At 36.0% G+C, this 25,973-nt stretch overlaps 1 protein-coding gene across 3 annotated transcripts in view; it reads right to left on the bottom strand.

Moving 5' to 3' along the window:
* Positions 1-7,867: 7,867 nt before the first annotated feature.
* Positions 7,868-25,973, bottom strand: part of crim1 (cysteine rich transmembrane BMP regulator 1 (chordin-like)) — a 199,154-nt gene continuing 181,048 nt past the window's right edge. For 2 of the 3 annotated variants that reach the window (XM_051722293.1, XM_051722295.1), the window contains 7 exons: positions 24,156-24,368; positions 23,083-23,298; positions 20,587-20,808; positions 17,500-17,688; positions 13,614-13,730; positions 10,349-10,536; positions 7,868-9,626 (listed from right to left, as the gene is read on the bottom strand). In XM_051722293.1, the coding sequence (XP_051578253.1) occupies positions 9,450-9,626; positions 10,349-10,536; positions 13,614-13,730; positions 17,500-17,688; positions 20,587-20,808; positions 23,083-23,298; positions 24,156-24,368 (1,322 nt within the window). In that variant the 3' untranslated portion in view covers positions 7,868-9,449. The remainder of the gene's footprint in view (positions 9,627-10,348; positions 10,537-13,613; positions 13,731-17,499; positions 17,689-20,586; positions 20,809-23,082; positions 23,299-24,155; positions 24,369-25,973) is intronic. The other variant, XM_051722294.1, reaches the window with a different exon arrangement.

The following is a 25,973-nucleotide window of genomic DNA, read 5'->3' as shown; positions in this document are numbered from 1 at the left end:
AATGCAAATTGTCTGCCAGTATTTTCTGATAACATGCTGCATTCAACTTGCCATCAATTTTCACAAGATTACCCATGTCTTTAGAGCTCACACGCCCCCAAAACATCAGTGAGCCACCACCATGCTTCACAGTGGGGATGGTATTCTTTTCACTATAGGCCTTATTGACCCCTCTCCAAACATAGCGCTGATGGTTGTGACCATAAAGCTCTATTTTGGTCCCGTCACTCCAAATTACAATGTGCCAGAAGCTGTGAGGCGTGTCAAGGTGTTGTCGGGCATATTGTAACCGGGCTTTTTTGTGGCATTGGCGCAATAAAGGCTTCTTTCTGGCAACTCGACCATACAGCTCATTTTTGTTCAAGTATCGTCGTATTATGCTCCTTGAAACAACCACACTGTCTTTTTCCAGAGCAGCCTGTATTTCTCTTGAGGTTACCTGTGGGTTTTTCTTTGTATCCCGAACAATTTTCTGGCAGTTGTAGCTGAAATATTTCTTGGTCTACCTGACCATGGCTTGGTATCAAGTGATCCCCGAATTTTCCACTTGTTAATAAGTGATTGAACAGTACTGACTGGCATTTTCAAGGCTTTGGATATCTTTTTATATCCTTTTCCATCTTTATAAAGTTCCATTACCTTGTTACGCAGGTCTTTTGACAGTTCTTTTCTGCTCCCCATGGCTCAGTATCTAGCCTGTTCTATGCATCCACGTGAAAGCTAACAAACTCATTGACTATTTATACACAGACACTAAATTGCACAAAAAGCCACAGGTGTGGGAAATTAAACTTTAATTGCCATTTAAATCTGTGTGTGTCACCTTGTGTGTCTGTAACAAGGCCAAACATTCAAGGGTATGTAAACTTTTGATCAGGGCCATTTGGGTGATTTCTGTTATCATTATGATTTAAAAAGGAGCCAGACAACTATGTGATAATAAATGGCTTCATATGATCACTAACCTTAAACAGTTTTTTTGCATGATCAGTCATATTTTCAAAATCAATGCCAAAATTTCACAATTTCTGCCAGGGTATGCAAACTTTTGAGCACAACTGTGTATATATATATATATATATATCACAGTTAGTTCTGGTCCTCGAATGGACTCCATCAGCACTCGGACGCTTCACTGTGTGTATCACTCCACTTGTGTTCATGCGGTTCTAAACTAAAGTGTAAGAGCAGTGCAGATGTGTTAAGAGCCATCTGTCTCTTTACATTTTAATACTGTGATATTACATATTTTAGCCAGCAGGTGGAGGCAAAAAACAATTTTTGCATGTAATATGAGCCAGTTGGTGACGTAAGTCTGCGTAAGTCAGTGCTTTCATTCATCAGCACTACGTGATCGCTCGGATTACTACTACACTACTAAAGCTAGGAAATAGCTAGGAAATAGCTTTAAACAGCTTTAAACGAACAACTTCATTATTAAGGCTCATCACAGCTGAGAGACACAACAGACTGATTAATTACACAGACTCAAGGCACTTACCTCTTACCGGAGTTTCCACATTTGAGAGAAAATACTGTTAAAAATGGCAGAGGACATTGCGGTATCTATAGTGAAAGACTCTTGCGCACGAGCTACCGTGAAATAGGGAGGAATACCCCCCCCCCCCCCCCCTCCTCTCTCTCTCTCTCTCTCTCTCACTACACACACACACACACACACATCCTTGTTTCTACAATAACATGTTAGAAACAGCCCAAGCCGTGATACTAGTAGTTCTGAAGTGATGTCTTTGAGAGGCTTGGATGCATCATTTATTTTGAACCAGCAACAGCAGATTCTGATACATGGTGTAAGAAAGTAGTTCCATATCACATGATTGCGAGTGTGATATTGCTTTATATATATATATATATTATTTTAGTGGTGGGGCATAAAGTAAAACATGTTGAGGTGGTAGAACCTTCCTGATATCATAGAATATATATATATATATATATATATATATATATATATATATATATATATATATATACTATATATACATACATACACATACACACACACACACACACACACACACACACCCTGGCAGCCAAAAGTTTGGAATAATGTACAGATTTTGCTGTTATGGAAATAAATTGGTACTTTTATTCACCAAAGTAGCATGCAACTGATCACAATGTATAGTCAGGACATTACTAACGTGAAAAATTACTATTACAATTTGAAATAAATGTTCAGAACTTCTTAAACTACTTCAAAGAGTTCTCATCAAAAAAATCCTCCACATGCAGCAATGACAGCTTTGCAGATCTTTGGCATTCTAGCTGTCAGTTTGTCCAGATTCTCAGGTGACATTTCACCCCACACTTCCTGTAGCACTTGCCATAGATGTGTCTGTCTTGTCGTGCACTTCTCACGCACCTTACAGTCTAGCTGATCCCACAAAAGCTCAATGGGGTTAAGATCCATAACACTCTTTTCCAATTATCTGTTGTCCAATGTCTGTGTTTCTTTGCCCACTCTAACCTTTTCTTTTTGTATTTCTGTTTCAAATGTGTCTTTTTCTTTGCAATTTTTCCCATAAGGCCTGCACCCCTGAGTCTTCTCTTTACTGTTTTACATGAAACTGGTGTGTGTGTGTGTGTGTGTGTGTGTGTGTGTGTGTGTGTGTGTGTGTATATATATATATATATATATATATATATATATATATATATATATATATATATATATATATATATATATATATATATATATATATATATAAATTATATTTTAGTGGTGGGGCATAAAGTAAAACATGTTGTGGTCGTTCCTTCTTGATATCATAGGAAGAAGAAAAAAAAGAAAACGGTAACACTTGAAAATTAGGTTCTATTTGATAACATTGGTTGGCATTAAGGGTAACACTTTATTTTACAGTGTCCTTGTTACACATATTACATGTATTACCAATAATAAAAACAGTCAATTATGTATCATTACAAGCAACTAACCCTAAAACAAACCCTAACCCTATAATTAGTACGACAACATATGTTGTTAATTAGTAATAATCAGTAATTACTTGTGTAATTACACTGTAACAAGGACACTGTAAAATAAAGTGTAACTGCATTAAGTATCATGAACTATGAACAATATTTAATTATGCATTTATTAATCTTGGTTGCATTTATTATTTATGTTAATTTATGTAAATACAATTGTTCACTGTTAGTTTCATGTTAGTTCATAATGCATTAACTAATGTTAACAAATACAACTTTTCATTTAAAAAATATATTAGTATATGTTGAAATTAATATTAACCAAGATTAATAAGAGTTGTAAAATTATTGTTCATTGTTAGTTCATGTTAAGTAATGTGTAAACTCATGTATTCATGTTAGGAAAATATGTTATTTTTTACTTCATGGTTACACCACTTGAGTTATCGACCCATACATGATCTCTTTGCATGGGAAATTAGTAACATGGGTTTCAGGTTTGCAGGTTTGTTTTTCATGATGTGACCCTTTTAACACTGTCTTTTAAAAATCTCTTCATAAAAACAAGTCAAACTCTTCACTGTTTGAAAAGTATTTATTGTGCTGCAAAGAAACAAACAAAATATTACAAGAACTGGAGAGAAAAAAAAAAAAAAAAAGAAAATGGCTGTGCTACAGGAATTCTGAGTCAATGTTTCAACTACCCTTTTTATAAATCTGCAGTATCATGACCCATCTTGACATTATTATTATTTTTACATGAACATTAAACACCAGTAGTATACAAATTCTGGAAGGGCTGATATTTCACATACAATGAATGAATGAGAGGTTGGAGAGGGGATACAGGGACAAATTCTGGAAGCTCTTCAGGCTTCAATTTTTCATTGGAACAACCATCATTTTGAAAAACTTTGAAGAGCCAAAAATTTAAGAACAAACACTCTATGAAGTCTTGTATTTTGAAACGCTCTTTAAGAGACTGACACAACAAAAACATTTGTGATTTGAGCTGCGTCTGCTGCTACGTTCAGTTTTTTCGTTCATCAATAAATTATTAAGGTCATAGACAATATATTACATCTCTAATTTTTACCTCTCCCTAAACCTTTTTGTAATTGTTTTTTTTTATTTATTTTTTTTTATTTTACTTTTTTTTAAGCTGTTTTGGTGAGTGACTCAAGTATTTACAACAATACTTGGAGAATACACTAAAAATGAATGACTCCACCACGTAGAACTCAAATAAATGTGCAGGTCTGCCCGAATCAAATCCAGTCAGTGATGTTCGCCAGCTTTTAACCATGACATCAAGCACAGAGTGTTCAGAGGCAATGAGGAGCAAATGTTGTTTTGTGTGTGGAAATTGCATTTGAACTTGAAAGTGGGCTATCAACAGATCTCACATTGCTCATTAAATATGGATGACCTCTCGCTAAAATGCTGCTGAGTTTATTTTTGTAAGGCCCGTGTGGATGTGTGCTTGGCTTCTCCAGAGCAATGCTCTCCAGTGCTCCATTACTAATTCTTGTTTACTGTTTGTCTGATGCTCTTGATTGGTCATGACTGAAAGACAGAACTACCAATAAATTGTTTCATTCCCATAAAACAGAAGTGTGGTAAAGAATAAAAAGGAGTGAAGGGTCCAAAACTGTGAATTTAGCTGTACTCTGAAGGGCAAGTGCTTATTTGTGAGTTATATATCTCTGTAATATCTAAACATTTATGTGCTTGAATTAAGGCGAAACCACGACTCGTGATGATAATACAGTAAATGACATTGTGAAAATATGGCAATGGCTTTGTTATTACAGGACAGTGAATATGTTTCAGTTATAGATTCAAGCTCTGAAACTATGTATCATTGAGTGAATCTCATGAAACCTGTCAAGTCCAAGTAATTTTTCACCCCCAAATCAAAAGAACTCAATAAAAAATAATATTTTGCTTAGACAAAATTTTGCCTGTTTTTAGGGACAGTTAGAATTTTGCATTATGACAGTATATTCATAACAACTAAGCACATATTAGCCACTAAATTTCATTATTGTCACAAAAAAAATCTCATTAGTATGAAATAAATACATTATTTAAACTATAAAGCACTTATACATAATGGTAGTATTTGTTATACTGGCTTTAATTTATGCTGATCTACATAAAAATATTTGTATTACAGTAATTTTACAGTTAAAAATAAAAAACAATAATTCTATTACAGTAATTTTTCAGTTTTGTTTACAGTTAAAAAAACAGATTCTAATGAATATCCATTGAGAATAATGGGAATAATAATAAATAAAAAAATAAAATAAAAACATAAAACAACAGTACACAATAGTAATGAAAATATGTTTGGAAAATGTGCTTGTAATGAAAATAATGTCACAATGCAAAAAATAAATAAAATACAATTTACTAAAAGTTATATATAAGTATATATATATATATATATATATATATATATATATATATATATATATATATATATATATTTGTATTTTATTTTTTAACCACCAAATGTCATTACCGCAATGAAAAAAAAAATTAATTACTTTAATGTGAAATATATATATATATATTATATGTATATATATATATATATATATATATATATATATATATATATATATATATATATTATTTAAATTGTAGAGCATTTACACATTATGGTAGTATTTGTTACACTGGCTTTAATTTATGCTGATATAAAAAAATAAAAATAATGGTATTGCTGTAATTTAAAATGTTTTCCCCCAGTTAAAAATAGATTCTAATCTATAGAATAATAGGAATAAAAAAATAAAATAAAAAAATAAAAAGTAAAACATCAGGGCAGATTACAGTAATGAGAATTTTGGGGGGAAATGTGGATGTGATGAAAATAATGTCACAATACAAAAAAGTCCTAATGGTCCCAAAATTTTTCTAAAATATATATCCTGTTGACTTTGGGGTGAAATGTAACTTGGACATTGTTTTCGTAAGATTCACCCCATTACCGCTACACAGGGTCCCACAAGGTTTTAGGAAAAAAAAAGAAGGGCAACTCTTTAAAAAGCTTTGTTAGGAAACAAAACAAAACCAAAAAACAAACACAAAGGTTACTTTTCTCTCTATATAAAAGTGCCAAGTTGTATAGCTCTACAAACAATATCACAAACAGATAAAGATACAACCAAGACAAACTATCACAAAGCTACGACCCCGCCCTCTCCCCTCCCAATGCCCCACCCTCACCCCGCCCCCTCACTTCAACAGCTTATGTCCATCAACATTCCAGTAGTTCAGACACCTGAAGGGACTCAAGTCAGGGAACGATTAAAAAAGAGCTTCATCATTCAGCTTTCACATCACAATGGATGGCAACATGAAATGGCTTCACTCACAAAAACAAAGGCTTTGTTCACACTGCACACATATATTTGAAAGATTTGAAATCCAATCTAATCATTCAGACTGAAATGCATTTTCAAAAATCTCATTGTAATCAGATTTAAAACTCATCTACTAATGTGGTTTGGATGTTGTTGTTTTATTCTGTTCATACTACAAAAAACTAAACAACTAAATTATGCCAAAAAGATCAGTTTTTTGCTGTATGTCTGAACAAGGCCAAAGTGACTCTTAAAGGCCCCAAAACGTTTGAATGAGTAAAGCTCTACTATAAGGAGAAAACAAGAGGGAAAAAAATACACAAAAAAGAATTGAATGAGATGTTTGTCTTCCTTTCTTTATCATCATCTGTGCTTTTCTGAATTACCATCAAACAAGAAAGGCAATGGAATGCCTATTATCATCAGTTTGCTCTTTTATAAATCTCTTTCTCAATCATAAATACATTCATTAGGAAGAGAAGTCATGTGTGTGTGCATGTGCGTTTGTGTGTACACACTCGTACGTACATGCGAACACGTATACATACACATGTACATATATACTCACATATTATTTTAGGCCTTTTCATTTTAGCATTAATATGTACATAAATATTCCTATAATACGTTTTGGATTTTTGAAGCCAAATTCTTTCTCAACAAGAAACCCAGAACACAAAGGTGCCTCAGTAACGTTTCATAGCCTCCAGAAAAGGAGGCAGTTTCATTAAAAATAAAATAAAAAATAAAAATAAAATAAAAACATTATAAAAGCATTATACGTTTGTCTCAAACCCCCTACCAAAAGTCATTAGATCAGATTTTTTGAGGCTTAATCATGAAACACGGGCAAAATGAATTTGTGTAAATTGTTTGTAAAATCATTCTTACAGTAATTGTCGACAATTTAGTCATTTTTGTGTAAATCGATAACGTGTAAATCATTCAAAACATAAATGTAGTCGTTAACAAAAATTACTAGTATGTAATATTTCATAAAACCATTCTTACGTAAATTGTCAACAATTTAGTCATTTCTGTGTAAACCGTTTGCGCAAATCCTTAATTTTTTTTGTGAATCATTCATAAAACTTAAAAGTTACGAACAATTCTTACATTAAATGTAACATTTTTCAAATCCTTAAACTTTTGTGAATAGTTTAAAGAAATTACTAATATGTAGTAATTGTTCATAAAACCATTCATGCATAAACTGTTGAAAATGTAGTCATTTTTGTATAAATCATTCAAATTCTTAAATTTTTGTGTGATAATTGTTTGTAAAACCGTTCTTACGTAAACTGTCGACAGTTTGCTTATTTTGTGTAAATTGTTCAAATCCTTACATTTTTGCGAATTGTTTAGAGAAATTACTAGTATGTAGGAATTGTTCATAAAACCATTCATGCATAAATGTATTGACTATTTAGTCATTTTTGTGTAAATTGCTCAAATCCTTATGTTTTTGTGTGATAATTGTTCGTAAAAGCATTCGAATGTAACCTGTCGACAATTTCGTAATTTTAGTTTAAATCGTTTAAATCCTTCAAATATTGTGAATCCTTTAGAGAAATTATTAGTAAGTTGTAATTGTTCATCAAACCATTCTTGTGTAAATTGTCAACAATTTAGTCATATTTGTGTAAATCGTTCAAATCCTTCCATTTGTGTGTGATTCATTTAGAGTAATCACTAGTATGTAGTAGTTGTTCATAAAACCATTCTTATGCCAATTGTAGACAATTTTGTAATTTTTGTGTGAATCTTTTTTGTGTAAATGTTTCAAATCCTAAAAATGTTGTTTATATAGTTTACAAATATAACTAGTGTTAAGTGATGATTCGTAAAACCATTTAAGCGAATTAACAGTAGCGAATTGTTGACAATTTCCATAAGAATAGTTTTTACGTAAAATGTACACAAACTTTCATTCTGCTTGTGCTTGACAAATGCGGCCTTTTGATTTTCTTGGTAAATGTTTCCTAAAGGATGCAAATATCCTCACTACTGGTTTTCAACCCTACAAAATGAGGTTTAAATAATCAAAGCAAAAAAGCAGCACTTGTAAAGCATAGCCTAAAATCCAAACCAGTATGTTCTTTCATTAACTTTGTCTCGCTTCACAATCCTTGGATTCGTTTCAGTAAAATATATATTTGCTAAGAGTGTAAGTCAATCTGCCCTTCATTGTGGGAGAAAGAGCAAATGGTGTTTGTATGGTTAAATGGGAAAATGCTCATACATGTAAGCAGAGATACAACATAGACCCCACACAACCATCTACCAGGAAGATCTAATGTCCACAGAGTGGCTTACTCTGTTTTCTTCCAGTCGTCTTTTGAAGAGAGAGAGAGAGAAAAAAAAAAAAGCTTGGCCAAACTCACCCACAGCAATGGGGAAATCAAAATCTTACAGTAGCATCTCCAACAAAAACAGGTCTGTTTGCAACAACAGACCAACAGACCTACTTTCTTTCTATTTTCCTCTTATTTTCTTCCACACACTCCAACATCTCCTCTGCCTCAGGGAAGTGAATGTCTTCTCGCCCTCCTCGTCTTCTCACCCGCTCTGGGCATATCAGGTAACTCAGACAGAGAAACTTTTGTTCAGCGTTAAGTGTTCACACAAGCACTTGTGTCGAAAATTTTCACTCCTAAAACTATTTCTCTCTTTTCCAACCGAAAAAGTAGGAATGCAGGAAAAATTTGCGTTGAAAAAACACAGCGGTTGTCCAAATCCCAAAACTGTACATTTTACTTCACAACTACCTTCAACTTGTGCCTGAACATCCACAAAAACTCACACTCACATAAAAAGAAGCTCAACCTTTTACAAAAATATTCTGGAAGAGTCCTCAAGTTTCGTTCGGTTACGTAGGTCGGCGTCCAGCTTCAGGTGAGACTTTCAGGTGTTGACGTGTGATATTTTTTTCTCTTTTGCTTGGAGTGACTTATGTGAATATTATAATTGTTATTCGTTATCAGGGTCTCTTCTCTGTCCACTTGGATTTGTGGCTTTGTCTGTCTGTATAGTTTTTAGTAGATGTTCGTGTGCCGCGAAACTCGGGCTCAGTCTTTCTCGTTCTCGTTCACTCACTCTCTCTCGCTCTCTTGTTGCTCACGCGGTCTGGTAAAAGTTGTCAGCCTGCATGTTGTTGTGTTTCTGCATGCTGTAGTAACCGCTGTATCTTGAGTCGGGATCTGCGATGCGGAGCATGCGCTGGGAACTGTCCACCTGGACTTTCGTCCCCTTCTGGCAGTCCACATACACCAGCTGGTTATTGAGACACGTGGGCTGCATGACAGAACACAAACACAGTCAGCTATCCTGGATCATGCAAAGTATTTTCTCATACTCATGTGACTTTAGCACAGCCAAATGGTTTCAGGCCAAGAAACAACTCATATAAAACACCAAGGGTATTAAAAGTAGTACGAGCCTAGGGGCACACCAAGGAAGCTTGGCCATGTGGACCACAGTACGGTTCACAATTGAAATCAAAGCAATCAAGCATAATTTGCCAAAGCCTAATTTGTTTGACTAATCATTTCCTCAAGTGTAACTCTTTGCATTTCTTATAATGCATCCAGTTTCAGTAGTAAAATCAACGTCACAATACTATAAGGCATTACTCTTTCTAAAGCTGCTTTGGAACAACATGTATTGTGAAAAGCGCTATACAGACAAATTGAATTAAACTGAGACAACAGCATGAAGTGAATAAAGCTTTTAGGTTTTTTTAAGCAAATAATAAAAGTCGTTACCAAGCTATAACGATACACAGCTGCAGCTGGTACCTACGGTGGTATTGTCTTTGATGACACAAATGTACTGTTATTCAGAGCCAAATAATATGATGTAAAAAGAGACCTGCGGGTAGGGGTTGAATCAAACTCATTTATGGATGAAGCAATTGTACCAAATGTGAAAACACCCTAAAATTGTGTTAAAAAGCTCATGTATTGTGTCTTAGTAATATGATTAAAACTGTGTAGTAAACTGTAACATATAGGCACCTTGGTGGGTGTGCGGTAGCAAGGCACAGGAATCCACTGCTTACGCTGGTTGACCAACAGCAGGGCAGCGATAGTGAGCATCATCATTAGAACAGGCAGTGCCACCCAGGCCCAGTGCAGACCAGCATCCTCACTTGGCAATGGTGTCTTACCATCTAGGTACGGCATCTGAAGACTCCCGAAACCACCTGGAACAACCCACAACACATCTGTTGATACATTTTTCTCCTTTGCTCACAGCTGACAGCAATGAGTCATTGAGGTGATGTAGAACTTTTCAGTACACATCTTTGTCACATGAAATGCAAATATGGCTTGATGGTAAATGGCATGCAAAGCCTCACGCCTAAGTCAGCAATTAAGGCAAATGCCAGAATCTTGTCAGAAAGACACCCACACACATCATTCTTTACTAAAGAAACACAAGGGAAATCAAAAATAAATTACAGATTCCTAGCACAGAAAATCAAACGAAACAAACAGCCTCCTGAAAATCTTTGATGATGATGAAGTTTGATGTAAATTACTTTTTTGAAGGTTAAAAAATGCAGAGGGTACTGATGAAGAATTGTGATTATTTTAGCTTGGACTACAAAATTTCACTGCAAACTCTGAAGTACAAGCACTTTTAATTAAAAGAATAATTAAAAAAAATCAAAGTCAGTCATTAGTTAAGAGCTAAGGCCAGAAACATTCACTACGCAAGGATGCAAACCCACAGGTACGAATACTTGGCAATGCATTCTAAGCGCACAGTCCATTTGTACATACTTAACAAGCATTCTTGCATTATAAACGTAAATATTCAACGTTGCAATTCCTTGATATGTCTGTGCAACTAAACCGAATGTGTTATTCTTCAGGTATCTAGCATGTTGCTATAACAACTTGCCTAGCAAACTGTTGCCCTACCATGAAATTAGCTGACTTGAAAGAGAAAACCAACTATAGAAAACAGTTTACAGTAATGCCCGCTATAGCATGCTTTTCGGCAACACTGAGAATATGTGTAGTTGCGTTGCCTTATGAATTGCATTCTGACACACTTTGGAATGATGCATGAAATCGAGGTTGTGTAGCTCTGTCATGGCAGCAGTCAACTAAAAGAGAAAACTGCATTTTATGCAAATGCACACTATGGCTCTGCCCCAAATCTTAATGAGCTGCCTTGCTGTCTCCTGCCTACATAGGCAGCTGTTTTCTATGGCAGCATACTTACTGAAATGATGCCTCATAAGAGAGCGATTTGGAACACTCTACATAGGCGGCAGCTCCTTGTGTCATTCAAATAGCGCTCGCTACGCGTAGACAGCGCATGCGAGACACGACTCGCAACTGATTTCAATAGAGGTGTCGCGACAGGAACAACGCGATACTCTAATGAGCATAAATATGCATAGTACACACATTTTGGGTCAATAGTCAATCTTCTATGACATAAAAAAAATTTTTGTTGATATTTTTCAGTATTGAATGTATTAGAAGTATATTTATAATCCAAATTTCTCTTGCTTGTCCACCATGTTGGATTTATTTTTCTGTCAAGCTTATCACTGTGCATTCTGCGATCGCCTACCCAAGGAAGGACACATACGATGCTACCTTAAAATTTGTCCAAAGCGAGGTTATCTTATGAGGCAGCATAATTTAGATACCTACGTTTTGGAACAGCCTTCGTGTCGGGAGTGCGCCTATTATTAGCCTTAAAATGCTGCCTCTGGAGGAAGGTTTTGGAACAGACCCTATAGCACCCCTTGTGGCAATTCTGAGAATGCAACGCATACTTGCATTTAATTATGAATTGCGTACTGACACATCATTTCAGAACACAATGACATGTGAAATCGAGCTTGCGTAACCCCACCATTCAAGTCGACAGTAGTTGACTTGAAAGAGAAAACTGACTATAAAAACAGTTTACAGTAATACTCGCTATAGAGCGGAAGTAAAAATCCCATTAATTTCTTCCAGACAAATTTTATTTTCAACACTAACTTATAAACATTTGAAGACAGACCTACCGTGAGCTCTGATGTTGTTCATCAATTGTATATGTTTCTGTTGAAGCCATATGTCTGCGTTACTTCAACTTCAATGTTTAAAAATCATCTTTAATAGCAGAATTCCTGTTAAACAACTACATTACCCATGGTACAGCAGAGAAAGGTCCAATAATCAGAGAACCGAAGCCAACAAAGCCTGTGAAATAAGCTCGGAAGCGACCGCCCACTCCCATGACGCACTGTGAATGACGCAGAGTCGGTCTCCCTGCACTCTCAAAATACTTATACTATATATACACTATATTTTTTCTATACCTATAATCAACAACCAAAAATCAATAGTTGTATAGTATATTTCCATAGATTTATATTCGATTACCTCATTCGCAATGCTTCATGGGATTGTAGTCTGTGCCCTCATGAAAGATGGTGAGTACACAGACTTGTACCTTTGCCTTTTTGTCGGATTTTCACATACTTTTTTTGCCTTAAAACAAAGTCTGTAATGTTGAGATTCACCTCGGAGCTGGCTATTTTGTTTTGTTCTATACAACTCTTTAATGGAGGATTTTATGGAAGTCTATGGAAGAAATGAATGGGAAAAATACTTCCAGAACCAAGGCGGCTGAAAAAGTGGGCGGGCACTGTTGCGCTCTATAGCACACTTCTCGGCAACGCTGAGCATATGTGTAATTGCGTTGCATTATGAATTGCATTATGACACATTTTGGAACACAATGATGCATGAAATCGAGCTTGTGTACCTCCGTCATGACAGTAGTTTACACAAAAGAGAAAACTGACCATAGAAGAAGAAATTTTATGCTAATGTAAACTATAGCACTCCTTGTGGCAATACTGAGAATGCAACGCATACTTGCGTTCATTATGAATTGCATTCTGACCCATAATTTTGGAATACAATGACACTTGAAATCAAGCTTGTGTAGCTCCGCCATGACATTAGTAGTCCTGAAAGAGAAAACTGACGATAGAAGTCAATTTACACTAAAAGCGCCCCCTTGCAGCAATGCTGAGAATGCAACACATACTTGAGCAACACATACTTGAGAATGCAATTATAAATTGCATTCTGACGAAAGAGAAAACTGACCGTAGAAGTAGAAATGTTATGCTTATGCCCACTATAGCACCTCTTGTGACAATGCTGAGAATGCAACACGTAATAGCGTTTCATTATGAATTGCGTTCCAACACATTTCAGAATGCAACGACGTGTGAAATAACTCTTGAACTTGTACCTCTGAACTGTGGCATGATATCATTTTCACTGTGAGTGGGCCAGTCCGGTTGATGTCTCTGCTTGTCTCCACGCTGGTCTGTCTTCTCGATGGGCACGTTTGTGGGTGCGTAAGTCTCTATAATTAAAACATCATAGAAGCATTGAGACAATGACAGAAAGAGAGACAGATTGAGACAAAGAGTGTGTTAAGAGTTACAGAGGAATACACACGTGAAAGCACATACATGCAAATTGTAACTACAATAAGAGGAATTGAGAAGTGCCCACTCGGAATAAACAAGAATCGAGTAAGTGTGAAATTGTGGGCTGCAGGCTAATAAAAATCTTGTCTTCAGAGCTGCGTCTTTGACTGGTAAAGGACCAAAGTGTGAATGATTGCCTAGAGCGCACATAACACCACTCCAAACCCCCTCATTGACCCAGAGCCAAGTGACACAGCAATAAAGAGGGCCATGATCAATGGCATTATCTCCCAAATGCAAAGAGAGCTAATTTAGCTTTGGTTCAGCTTCGACTTAATCAATCCTTTTAAATGATTCATCTCAACGAGTCCGTATTTAGACGAAAGACCCATTCAATTAGAGAGGAGGTTCTAAGTAAACACTGCTTCATGAGAGACAGAAAGAGAAAGAGAGAAAAAGAGATTAAGAGAGAGTGAGAATAAGAGAAAGAGAAGAGAGAGAGAGAGAGAGAGAGACGTGTGACAGAACTAAACACAGCACAGCTGCAGGGTATGTGGTGCAGAGATATACTACAGATTATTTAAGTCATTGCAATCTTCGTTTTAGAGGTCACTAGTTCTTAAACGTAATCCTCTATCACGCCTACTCATGCCAAGTTTTCATTCTTCAAAAACAACATGAAACGGTATTTAAAACTTTTTTAACTTCTGCAATGTAATGTATTTCTGAGTGAAACAGAATATTCAACAGCAAAATAATGTAGGGCGGGACTTTACTTTATTCATAAGAATTTGATTGGAAATGACCAAAGATAATATTTGTTAATTATTTTAACCCACCTATGAGGCCTTGATTATGTCAGCAGAGAAAAAAATAAGTAATTTCAGAGGCGGATAAATTTACATTTTGATCAAAGATTATGAAAACTTTTGTCTTTAAAGTCAACATGAAAAGGCATTCGCAACCTACTTTACTTGCATAATGTGACGTATTTACGAGCGACACAAAGTATTTAACAAGAAAAAACTGTAGGGATTGTAAAAAGAAGTGTCTATATGAAAGGGTGGATGGAGGGGAGGAGTTAAAAGAGGGAAAAGGAAAGTCGTTTCAGAGCCAGAGCAAGTTATTACATTTTGATGAAAGCAGGGCCATTTCTAGCTATAAGCAGTATATATAGAGCCACCGGGGGCCCCGCAAAGCAAGGTAGTTTTATTTTTATTTTTTTTGTATTATTAAAGTTCACCCAAAAATGAAAATTCTCTCATTTACTCACCCTCATGCCATCCCAGATGTATATGACTTCCTTTCTTCAGCAGAACACATTTGAAGAAAAATAGAAAATGCTCCAAAATGCACAGACAATCAGCATTAACATCATCCATACGACTCCAGTGGTTAAACGAATGTCTTATAAAGCGATACGATCACTTTTGGTGTGAAAAATATCAATATTTAAGTACTTTTTAACTATAAATCATTGTGTCCGATAAGCAGCGGTATGCGCGTTCACGGAGGGCTGAGGTCACACGGTCTCCTCGTCAGAGTACTCAGGTTAAAATAAATATGGCTGTGCAAACTCTTATATCTCCTCTTCTCTTAAATCAAAATCTCCTGACATCTTTGTTTAAATTTGCTTCAATTTGTTTATGGCGTTCCGTCTGTACAGCGTTCCTCCTACTCAGTTATAAACAGTGCTGCTATTCCGGGTGTGCCGCGCATGCGTCAGTTCTCGCATGAACATGCCAACGGCAATACGTCACACGAGAGGCTGCATGACCTCAGCCCACTTGTGAGCGTGCATACTGCTGCTTAACGGAAGCAATTATTTATAGTTAAAAAGTACTTAAATACTGATCTTTTCACACCAAAAGTGATCGTATCGCTTTATAAGATTCATTTAATCACTGGAGTCGTATGGATGACGTTAATGCTGACTGTCTGTGCTTTTTGGAGCATCAAAAGTCATGTTACTGTCCTCTTCCATTATAAGGATCTACTGAGCTGAAATATTTTTATATTTTTCTTCAAATGTGTTCTGCTGAAGAAAGGAAATCATATTCATCTGGGAGGGTGAGTAAATGATGAAAGAATTTTCCTTTTTGGTTGAACTAGTCAAGTCAGAGAGTTGCAAGGAGAGAGTTGTAGCTAGATGTGACAGGGGCTCAGCATGCTCAAAGTGTTTTTCATCATCATGAAGCTCACCTACAACTCGGGAGCAGAAAAAAGAAAAAGGAAGAGGAGTAGAAATGATTGTAAGCAAGCTACCTGGCTAGATGGTGTTTGTTTGTTGTCATGCATTAAATTGCAACAATTAGTTGGCTAACATTTTGCAGCTGTGTCCTGTTTTTCAAAGCCACATGTTTTCAGAGATTTCTGCTAACTATGTAACTAAGGTGTAGAAAACAGACAGTGTAGCTAGCCAAGATTAGCTCACAGACTTGATGCTATCTCTGTTTCAGTTAGTAAGATAGCTAGCTGGCGGTAGTTGCAGCACCAAATGTGTCTTATCTGCATTATTTTCAGGTGCCATATTGAAATCTAACAATAATTTTAAATACTATCCAAATAAGATTTCGCTTAGAGCCCAGGGTTTTCACCAATTAATTGTTCACAATAATACCGTGGATTAATTAGTGGATTCCACAATTAAGAAAGTGTTTTTAAAAAGTATATAGGGTATATTTTCATTTTTTGTTGACTTTAAAAAATCATACACTACGGAATTATGCACAATAAGACCAGGAACATTTATTAAGAATGCAAATGTGTTTTGATTTCATGTTGTCTTTCGTAAACACACATTTATAATACAGTACTTATAATAAGGACACTTATTGAAAAATGCTAGGGTGGATGCTTAGTCACGGATCTAAATGAAAGTGGTTTAGACAAGGGGTATTCCATTAAAATTCCAAGAGGTCTGGTCTCTACATTTCCTTCCCAGCAAAGGTCCGGATAATATACATGGTGTCAGTAGTCATATGGCAATGAAATTATGTAATATATGTATTTTTAATAGTTTTTATAACTTATCACATTGGCAGCAATAGTACTTTGTAAAGAAATAAAAACTAAATCTTAAACAGTCAAAATAGTCTCTTCAAAACTGGGCAGGGATGAAGACATTGTGGGCCCAATGTAGTGGGGTCTGAGGGATCTTCTATCAAAGGATTAATATATTTCATCAAGACCAAGACAAGGGCACTTGGATATGAATATTAAAAGACAAGATCAACAGTTCGTTTTGAAGCTGAATGACAGCAGTCCAGTTTTTGTGTTTATTTATACATTCAGAATATACTGTATAGTATGTGTATGGGACATAGTAGGCCTTTCGACGGATAAAAAATACTGTATGGGGGCGTATACATGTATGATTACACAATTACTTAGCCACATGTCAGAAAACTACCACAAAGATTTAGATCTCGGTCTGGACTGAAGTGTCCTGCGGTCCGGATCTGGACCGGAGTCCGCCTACTGAGTACCCCTGGTTTAGACCCTTTTTTAAAACAATTTCTTTTTTGAGTTTAGTTAAGTGTCTAATTTTTTTAACAGTAGTCCAACACAAGCAAGATAAACCAGAGCTTTTGTGTTTTACCACACAAGTTAACTTTCTGCAGTTTATTACTCTGCAATCAGCTGATGTCATCACTATTTGAAAGGGGCTGTATTGTGAATGCACAGCATGTAACTCCTGACCTGGACACATAGGGCAGCAGCTGCCCTCTACTGTGACTGGCTGATGGCAGGGTAAAGCAGGGCAGCTGACAGTCGAGCAGAGGGTCTGGCCTTGCAGGCAGTAGCAGTGAGTGCAGCTGTCAATGTCCCATCGCTCCTCGTCCATGTACGTCTTTCCATTGAAATGACACACAGCGCTCGGTGTGGCTTCTGGTGAAGAGGTGGGAGAATCACTCAGTGATAACCGTATCATAAACACCAACTTATAATCAGATGGCAGCAGGACAACAAGACAGCAAGATTGATTTTCAATACAAATAACCTGAATATGTAATTTTCTCTTTCAGTAGCCACTTCCATACATGAAACCTGTTATATTGGCATAAAATTGATACGACATTCACAAAAGCAACGGCTTTCAATGTTTTATTTATGTATTGCTATGATTCACGCACACCCACCAGAATCCCGTTAAAGTGACTAGACAAGGAATAGTTCACCTGAAAATGAAAATTCTCTCATCATTTACAATCCAGTGTTTCAATCCATATATTCAGAAGCGATATAATAGGTTTGGGTGAGAAACAGATAAATATTTAAGTCCTTTTTTTACTGTAAATCTCCACTTTCACTTTATGAAAGTGAAAATGAAGATTTATAGTAGAAAAGAATTGAAATATTGATCTGTTTCTCACTCAAAGGGATTACATCACTTCAGAAGACATATACTTAAACACTGGATTCATATGGATTTTATGATGTCTTTATGTGATTTTTGGAGCTTTAAAGGTTTGGTCACCATTCACTTGCATTGTATGGACCTACAGAGCTGAAATATTCTTCCAAAATCTTTGTTTGTGTTCAGCAGAAGACAGAAAGTCATACACATCTGGGATGGCATGATGGTGAGCAAACGATGAACTATCCCTTTAACCCTCTTGGGTCGACGGACGCGCCGGCGCGTCCTGCTGGATTTTTTCTGCATAACAGCGGAAACAACTTAAAATACTCCATCATTTTTGGGCATATAGATAAGTGTAAGACATCATTAGAAACCATAAAGGGTCTACTTTTATTTGTGTACACTCACAATAACAAAACCTTGTGCTTTTGTAAAATAAAGAAAATAAACAGGGTGCGCTTTCAGCCGTCTCTGTCTCCACGAGCATCTTTCTGAGACACGTCACAAAAATGAACTGAAACTCCGCGAATACATATCACACAAACATGAAACATATGTCTAAAGAAAGCTTAAAATGTCTTAAAATTCAAATTTAAAACAAATATTCTCCTGCAATGTAATCTGTATGAAACAAAGCGATGTACAGTTTCTCCTGGCTCAGCTAATTATCTCTAATGAGATCACACCCACCAGCAGAGCGCGCTATTCATCCGGTAATGTGCTGAGGCGATCAGTGCAAATGGTAAACGCCCCCAACAATGCCTTAAAAAACATCAAGTTCATCATCAGATTCATTCACTTTCCTGCGCATTTGGAAGATGGCACGCTACACAGGTGAGGAAGCTCTAAAGATGGTCCTGGATAGTGATGAAGAGTTCACATTTTCCTCAGAAGAAGAGTGGGAATCCAACGAGGAGCGTTTGCATTTTGAAGAGCGTCTTGATCCAGCCGAGGATACAATTTCAGATGAGTAAGTCATTTAGTTTTAATTACATTAGTTGACATGCTATTTTATATAAACATGTACATATTTTACTAGTTGGACTATTTCCAGACTTGCCAGCCAGGATTCAGAGTATTGACATTTGAAATATGTCCTAATAGGCAAGTTTTAGTTACATTTAAATGTTGTTTCGGCTAAAGCAGGTATTTAAATTGTATGCTGTATGATAAAAATATGATATGTAATATGATATAAAAATAATATGAATGTTTAGATTATATTTTAACTAGTGTTTATGCTGCCTTACTATCATCAACGAAGCTTGTGCTTGCAAATATCTGTTCGGGTGTAAATGTGTAAAATGTGCTGTAAATATGCCCATATTAGAAAATCAGCATATTAGAATGATTTCTGAAGGATCGTGTGACACTGAAGACTGCAGTAATGATGCTGAAAATTCAGCTTTGATCAAAGGAATAAATTGCATTTGACAATATATTCAAATAGAAAAATTATTTTAAATTGTAAAAATATTTTACAATATCACTGTTTTTGCTGTATTTTGGATCAAATAAATGTAGCCTTGGTGAGCAGAAGAGACTTCGTTTAAAAACATTAAAAAATCTTACTGATCTAAAACTTTTAAACGGTAGTGTTGGTCTAAAGTTTTAAGTAAAGTCTTTATGTAAAGAAAATGTATAGTCAGATTACTTCTTTTAACTTAAACTTGATTTTGTGAATAAGCTACAAACAATACATTCAATCATTAAGTCTCCTCACATTCATTCTCTCTCAGGGGAGGGGTCTTTGTCTCCTCAGGTGTAAATCACATCAATATTCATGATCATCCACGCCTCCTCGCATATGGCCTTTCTAACACTAAAAGTGTCTTAAAAAAGTTAAATGACTATATTGTTTTGTATGAATGAGTGATCAGGATGGTTTTCACATCATTTTTGTAGCAAAAACTCTAGGCTACAAGATCCAGTTCTCAAAAGTCTTGTGAACAAATGTTTAGTATGTGTTATATGGCCTTATTTCAGTGACTCAAAATTTTTGTTTTTTCAAAAACCACGCATAAACGTTATTTTCTCAAAAATACAAACATGTACATACATGTTGTTCACATATTATTGTAGCCCCGGTTGTAGCCATTAATATGTTTTTAAGCAACTGAAAAAAGCACAAATGTCAAGGCATGTCAAAACTTCTCCAGGGCCCAAAACACCCTCAGACCCCAGAGGGTTAAGCTGTCAGATTGACAAAGCCAATTCGTCAACAGTATAACCTCTAAACTGAAAGAAGTATGTTACATTTATTCCAATGGCAAAGGCTGTATGTGATAAAGTGCCTAGTTTGTGCAAACACGTTTAACCTTTCACTTTTGCTACACTCTGCTTAATGATAAAGAATGACTATAAAACAGTGATGCAGTGTGGTATCCAGACATCTCCATTCATGTTAACCCTTTAGCAGCACAAACCTAGACAGTAGGGGCAGCACTGGCCCTTCCTGAGCACGGGTCGGGCGCAGTTGACGGGTGGGCAGGACTCAGAGAAGCAACTGATGGCTCCATCCAGACAGACACAGCTGGAGCAGACATTGGGCTTCCAGGACTCAGCGGCCAGGAAGATATCACCATCCTCATTCCTACAGTAACTGGGCATACTGTCATTACTGGGCATCTGAGGAGTGACAGGATCATCTGAAGGGAGTACATAGAAAATAATTTATTTACAGTGAAATCATTACCTCAATGTCGATGGGTAAATGTAAAAAAATAAATAAATAAAATAAAAATAAAAAAAAGTTAAAACTAAACAGTTGATGACTTGATTGATTATTGGTTGATAATTGATTCATAGTCAGTACTGACGACATTGATTGCCAGTCAGATGATGATGGTTTAAACTAACCATTGACACTTATTCCTTGCATTCAAGCTTTAGCCCATTTTAGCTCTGACAGGCCCACCAACAAAAAAATAATTACCAAAATATTATTAACTACAGTCTTAACCAGTCGTTTTAAAGCTTAGAATCTGTACTTTAGAATGCATGTAGGCATTATGACCAAAACTGAACAAGTACACTGAAATTTGCAGACAAATCAGAAGTGTTTCGATAATTTATCGATAATTTTACACTTCACATTATTGAAATCGGTAAAAACACCAGACTGATCAAATAGCCATGTGTCATATATCGCTGGAAATCTCTCAAAGAGCAGAATACAATCAGCCTATTTGTTTTACTCACAGACAAAAAATATAGCACGTAACAGCTAAGTAAATATCTTTGACATATATGTTACACGTAAACAGGTGTTTCTTATAGCCGCGTTTTCACTTATAACTTCACGAAAAATAAACGGAACATAAAATATCACATAGCATTACTTAGAGACGATTATCTTTAAAACAAGCACACACACAACATAATCTGATGCATAGATCATTAGATAATCCACACACAGCACATAATGTGCTATCTAGCTTAAAACACGTTAGCTTTCCTGGATCAGATGACTTCTGCGGTAATGATGTAGTACATTGTACAGTGTCATGGAATGCTAAATCAATCGTATTAGGGTCTAGATAGCTGCAACCAGAGGTGGAAGTAATCCAAATATGGGCACAGAGGATCGTTCACTCTAATACATATGGCCACCAGAAGATGGCATCAAGTACATGACTCAGTGATGGCTCAAATGACACAGAATAGAACTGAATGAGATCTCGTTACTCATGCCTGCATGTTTTGGAGAGAAAGCATACCTTTAGTCATTGTTGTATTTTCACATAATGTAATTAGTTCTTATGTACAATTATTATGTTTTATTTGTTAGGAGAGGCTTTTGGACACTTGGATACATTTTTGAACACTAGGATAAATAATTTTTGTAATGCTCTAACTTTTAATTGCTTTGTCATATCAACACAAAATTTTACTCAGTTACAGGTGACATGATTAAAAAAAAAAAAAAAAGTTTTTCGGAGCTACCTTATTTACACCCTGAGAAAAAAAGTACATTTTTGGCTCAAGTATTTTTTTTATTTTTCATAAAACATTTTTTTTTAATTCTTTAAAATAATACCAAACACTTGACCCTCCTTTTTTATTTTGTCCAGTTATAAGCCTTTAATTTCGGTATGCCACTGAAACAGTAAATCTTTAAAAACACCAACCAGAGCTTAAAGATTTAACTTAAATGGTTAACTTAAATTGTGCACTAAGTTTATGAAAATGTTTTCCCATGGTCAGTAGCAGTTCTAGCTTGTAAGGCACCCTGGGCTGCAACTGCACATCACCCATGCCTAAATCCGCCACTGCCCATGGTTATCATGAGGCTGTATTTGCTCCACACTACAATGTGTGAGTGAGAAAGTTTCTTACGTGGCTTCTCATCCTCTGACTAAACCAAAAAAATGTCTACACATTTCATTTGACTAAAATACAAATTACTTCAACACATAAATATTCATTACAACACAAACAATCTCAGCTAGACACATATCTTCATTTTTTCATTTCATTTAGAAAGCTGAAACTCATTTCAGAGGGCATGAGAACATTTTGAAGAGCCAAGGAAGTTTGTTATCAGTTGAGTAGCTGGAACATTTTCTGAAGTGTGCATCCATTCTATTCCTGTCATATCTAGCTCTCAGTGTTGATCATGTACTGCTAAGCCCATGCACTATTCATCATTACCCCCTAAATGCAGCATTATGCACATTCAAATGTAGTTAACTTTCCTCCTGTCACAGTTTTGCAAGGTGTCTCATGCCTTTACACTCTAAAGGTTTTAACAAAAATGCATCTTTTAAAAAAATTATGCTTTTGTGTCTCCCTTGATTCTGCTTGTACATGATCCAAATATCACAGCTACCTCGACTCGTTTTTGGTAATTTACAGCACGCTTGTGGACTCAATATTTACGTATATCTGTACTTTCGTAATATCTCTTGTTGACAACTCACCTGGACAGTGAGGGCAGCAGGAATCCTGTGTTCTGATTGGACTATGGCAGAGCAGGGGCGGACACACCTCCGTCTCACAGAGAACACGGCCGCTGTGGCAGGTGCATTGAGTGCAGGAATCAATGTTCCATGTCTCGCCCTCTACAAAGTACTCTCCACCCGGAGCCAAACACACAGATGCCTCGCTAAGCTCTGGCTTATGAGAACTGGACTCTTCTGAAAGAATAAGTGGAGCATTAATGCAATGCTGGGAAGAGATTTTTACCTCTATGCTGAAAAACACTGTGTACTCAAAAGTTTTTTTGTTGTTAAAAAAGTTTTGGGGTGAATCTTACAAAAACATATCTGAGACATATTTTTCTCCCAATTTTTAAAAAAGAGAAAAGAAAAAGAAAATGAAGCCTATTTTTGATCATTAAAATTGTTTGTTTTATGACTATTTTCATGACAAGCATATTTGCCCATAAAATCTCATTACCGTAATGCATCTGTTTTGCATTTGTGTGTGTTTTTTTTATTCATATTATTCTTAATGGCAATATTAATGGTAATATTTACTGTATTAAAGAAAAAACACTGCATTAAAATATTTTTTCTAATTCAATGAATATTAATGAATTCAACAAGACAGTACTACCACAATGTATCAATAATTTACAATTTAAATAATATATCATAATTTTTTTCACAATTAAGTAATGAGAAGGAGATTTTTTTTTGCATTATGGTAATGACAATATTGATCTGTTTTTTGCCCACACCTATCATATCACTTCTGAAAATATGGATTTAACCACTGGAGTCATAAGGATTAAATTTATGCTGCCTTTATGTGATTTTTGGAGCTTCAAAAGTCTGGTCAACATTCACTTGCATTGTAAGGACCAACAGAGCTGAGTTATTCTTCTAAAAATCTTTGTTTGTGTTCAGCAAAAGAAATAAAGTCATACACATCTGGGATAGCATGATCTAGGGTGAGTAAATGATGAGAGAATTTTCATTTTTGGGTGAACTATCCCTTTAAGGATCCACAAATCATGAGCTTCTTTACATATTATGAGGTGCTGACTTACCTGGGCAGGTGGGGCAACAGTGGCCAGTTCGGATTGTGGGATTGTCACAGGGGGGCAAAGGGCAAGAAATGAGGGCACACATTTCTCTCCCAGCATGGCAGTAACAGTCCCTACAGCCGTCGTGCCAGCTCTGCCCATTCTCATGCCTTCGGCCGTCCATAGACAGACAGGAGCCCAGTTTCACTGGAGGAGCCACAGAGGATGAGCTCTGATCTACACAGAGAAACATATGAAAGAACATTAAAAACATCATCTCAATCCCTGCCTTTACATACCTTACAAAAAGTACTGTGGCAGGACCATAGTACAGTGATCACAGGGAAAAGATTTAGTTCTTTCATAGCTCTGGAGACGTAATGAGTTTTCATTCCATGTTTCACTAAGAAATTAGTCTCAGATGTTTCATATGGAATGGCATCAGAAGGTAATACCATGGTACTTTAATAAATTTCATCCAGGAGACTGAACGATATTCATAAAACATGGTATTTACCTAGTACTTCAACTTTAAAAAATACCATGGTATTATCATGGTACATGTCTTAACGCTTAGATCAGTACCATGGAATATTTTTATTAGTGACTTTTAACTTAGCACAGACATATGATTTGTTTTATGATTTATGCAGAGCACAATTCAAACTTCTTTGAAGGATGTTTCATTGTAGACACAGAATTTTGTTTCTGAGAGATACTTTGGCATATTAAACGAAACATGGAAGCCAGAGGATTCTGAATCATTTCAACATTTACATTCCAGACATTTGACCTCTTCAGTGAGACATTTTCACCGGTTGTTCCTCCGCAGACAGTGTGAAATGACAAAATATGCAAGCATTGCCTCACATCCTCCAAAGCCCTGAGCACAAAACATTCTCAAATCTCATTCTATCTGCCAAGAGCGTCACCTCTCACCGCCTCTTCATAACAGCAGCAAGGCCCCAGCCAGGCCCCAGTCAATATCTTCAACCATTTCACATTGATTAAAATTCTGTCTGGCTGATCTAAGGAGGATGCACACTTTCACAAATTCAACGCGAGGTAGATTAAAAAAGGTATTTTTCTCGCTCTCCCCTCTCATTAAACGGCCAGAGATTGTGAATATTTCACGTGCCAGCTTCATTATTGAGGCCGAATCAAATGGGAACACAAGAGGCATATGAATAATGGAGGGGTGTGAGTAACTGTGGGCTGGCTTTTGTGTACAACAGGTGGCTCTCAGAATAAATGGGAAATATGGGGAGGGGGGATGAGTCATGCTTGAGACCCTGTGAATATGAGGCTCAGCAATCTTCTTTGTGCACTCTCAGAAAATACTGCACATGGCTCGCACTTTAACACTTTCAGTAAATTAAAGAAATAACACCTTAGCATATCGATCTAGCTGTAAGAGGCCGAAGGTAGCACTCCATAACCAAAGTAATCAACTTTTCTTTCTTTCTTTCTTTCTTTCTTTCTTTCTTTCTTTCATTATATTGATTTTATTTTAATAAAACTGATTTTTTTTTTATTTGATTTAATTTTGAATGTTCTAAATGCATAAAAGATTCTGATCTGTGATAGATGTCTATCCACCTTATTCCTACACCCCGTGATGCTTTGTGCAAAATGTGGGAGGTACTTCCGCTAAGAAGTAAACACAGTTGTAGTTGCATCGTATGTTCATAAATATTTCCGTTGCGGTGTTGATCATTCATTCATACTTCTAGATGTGTGAGCACAGCCTGACGGAGCTTAATAAGGACAATATTCGGACTAGGGCTGCAACTAACGATTATTTTGATAATTGATTAATCTAACGATTATTAGAATGATTAT

Source organism: Myxocyprinus asiaticus, chromosome 17 (assembly GCF_019703515.2).
Source record: "Myxocyprinus asiaticus isolate MX2 ecotype Aquarium Trade chromosome 17, UBuf_Myxa_2, whole genome shotgun sequence".
In the NCBI taxonomy this organism is placed as follows: Eukaryota; Metazoa; Chordata; class Actinopteri; order Cypriniformes; family Catostomidae; genus Myxocyprinus; species Myxocyprinus asiaticus.
Note: the sequence above shows the minus strand (reverse complement) of the source record. Positions and strands in the feature narration are given on the sequence as shown.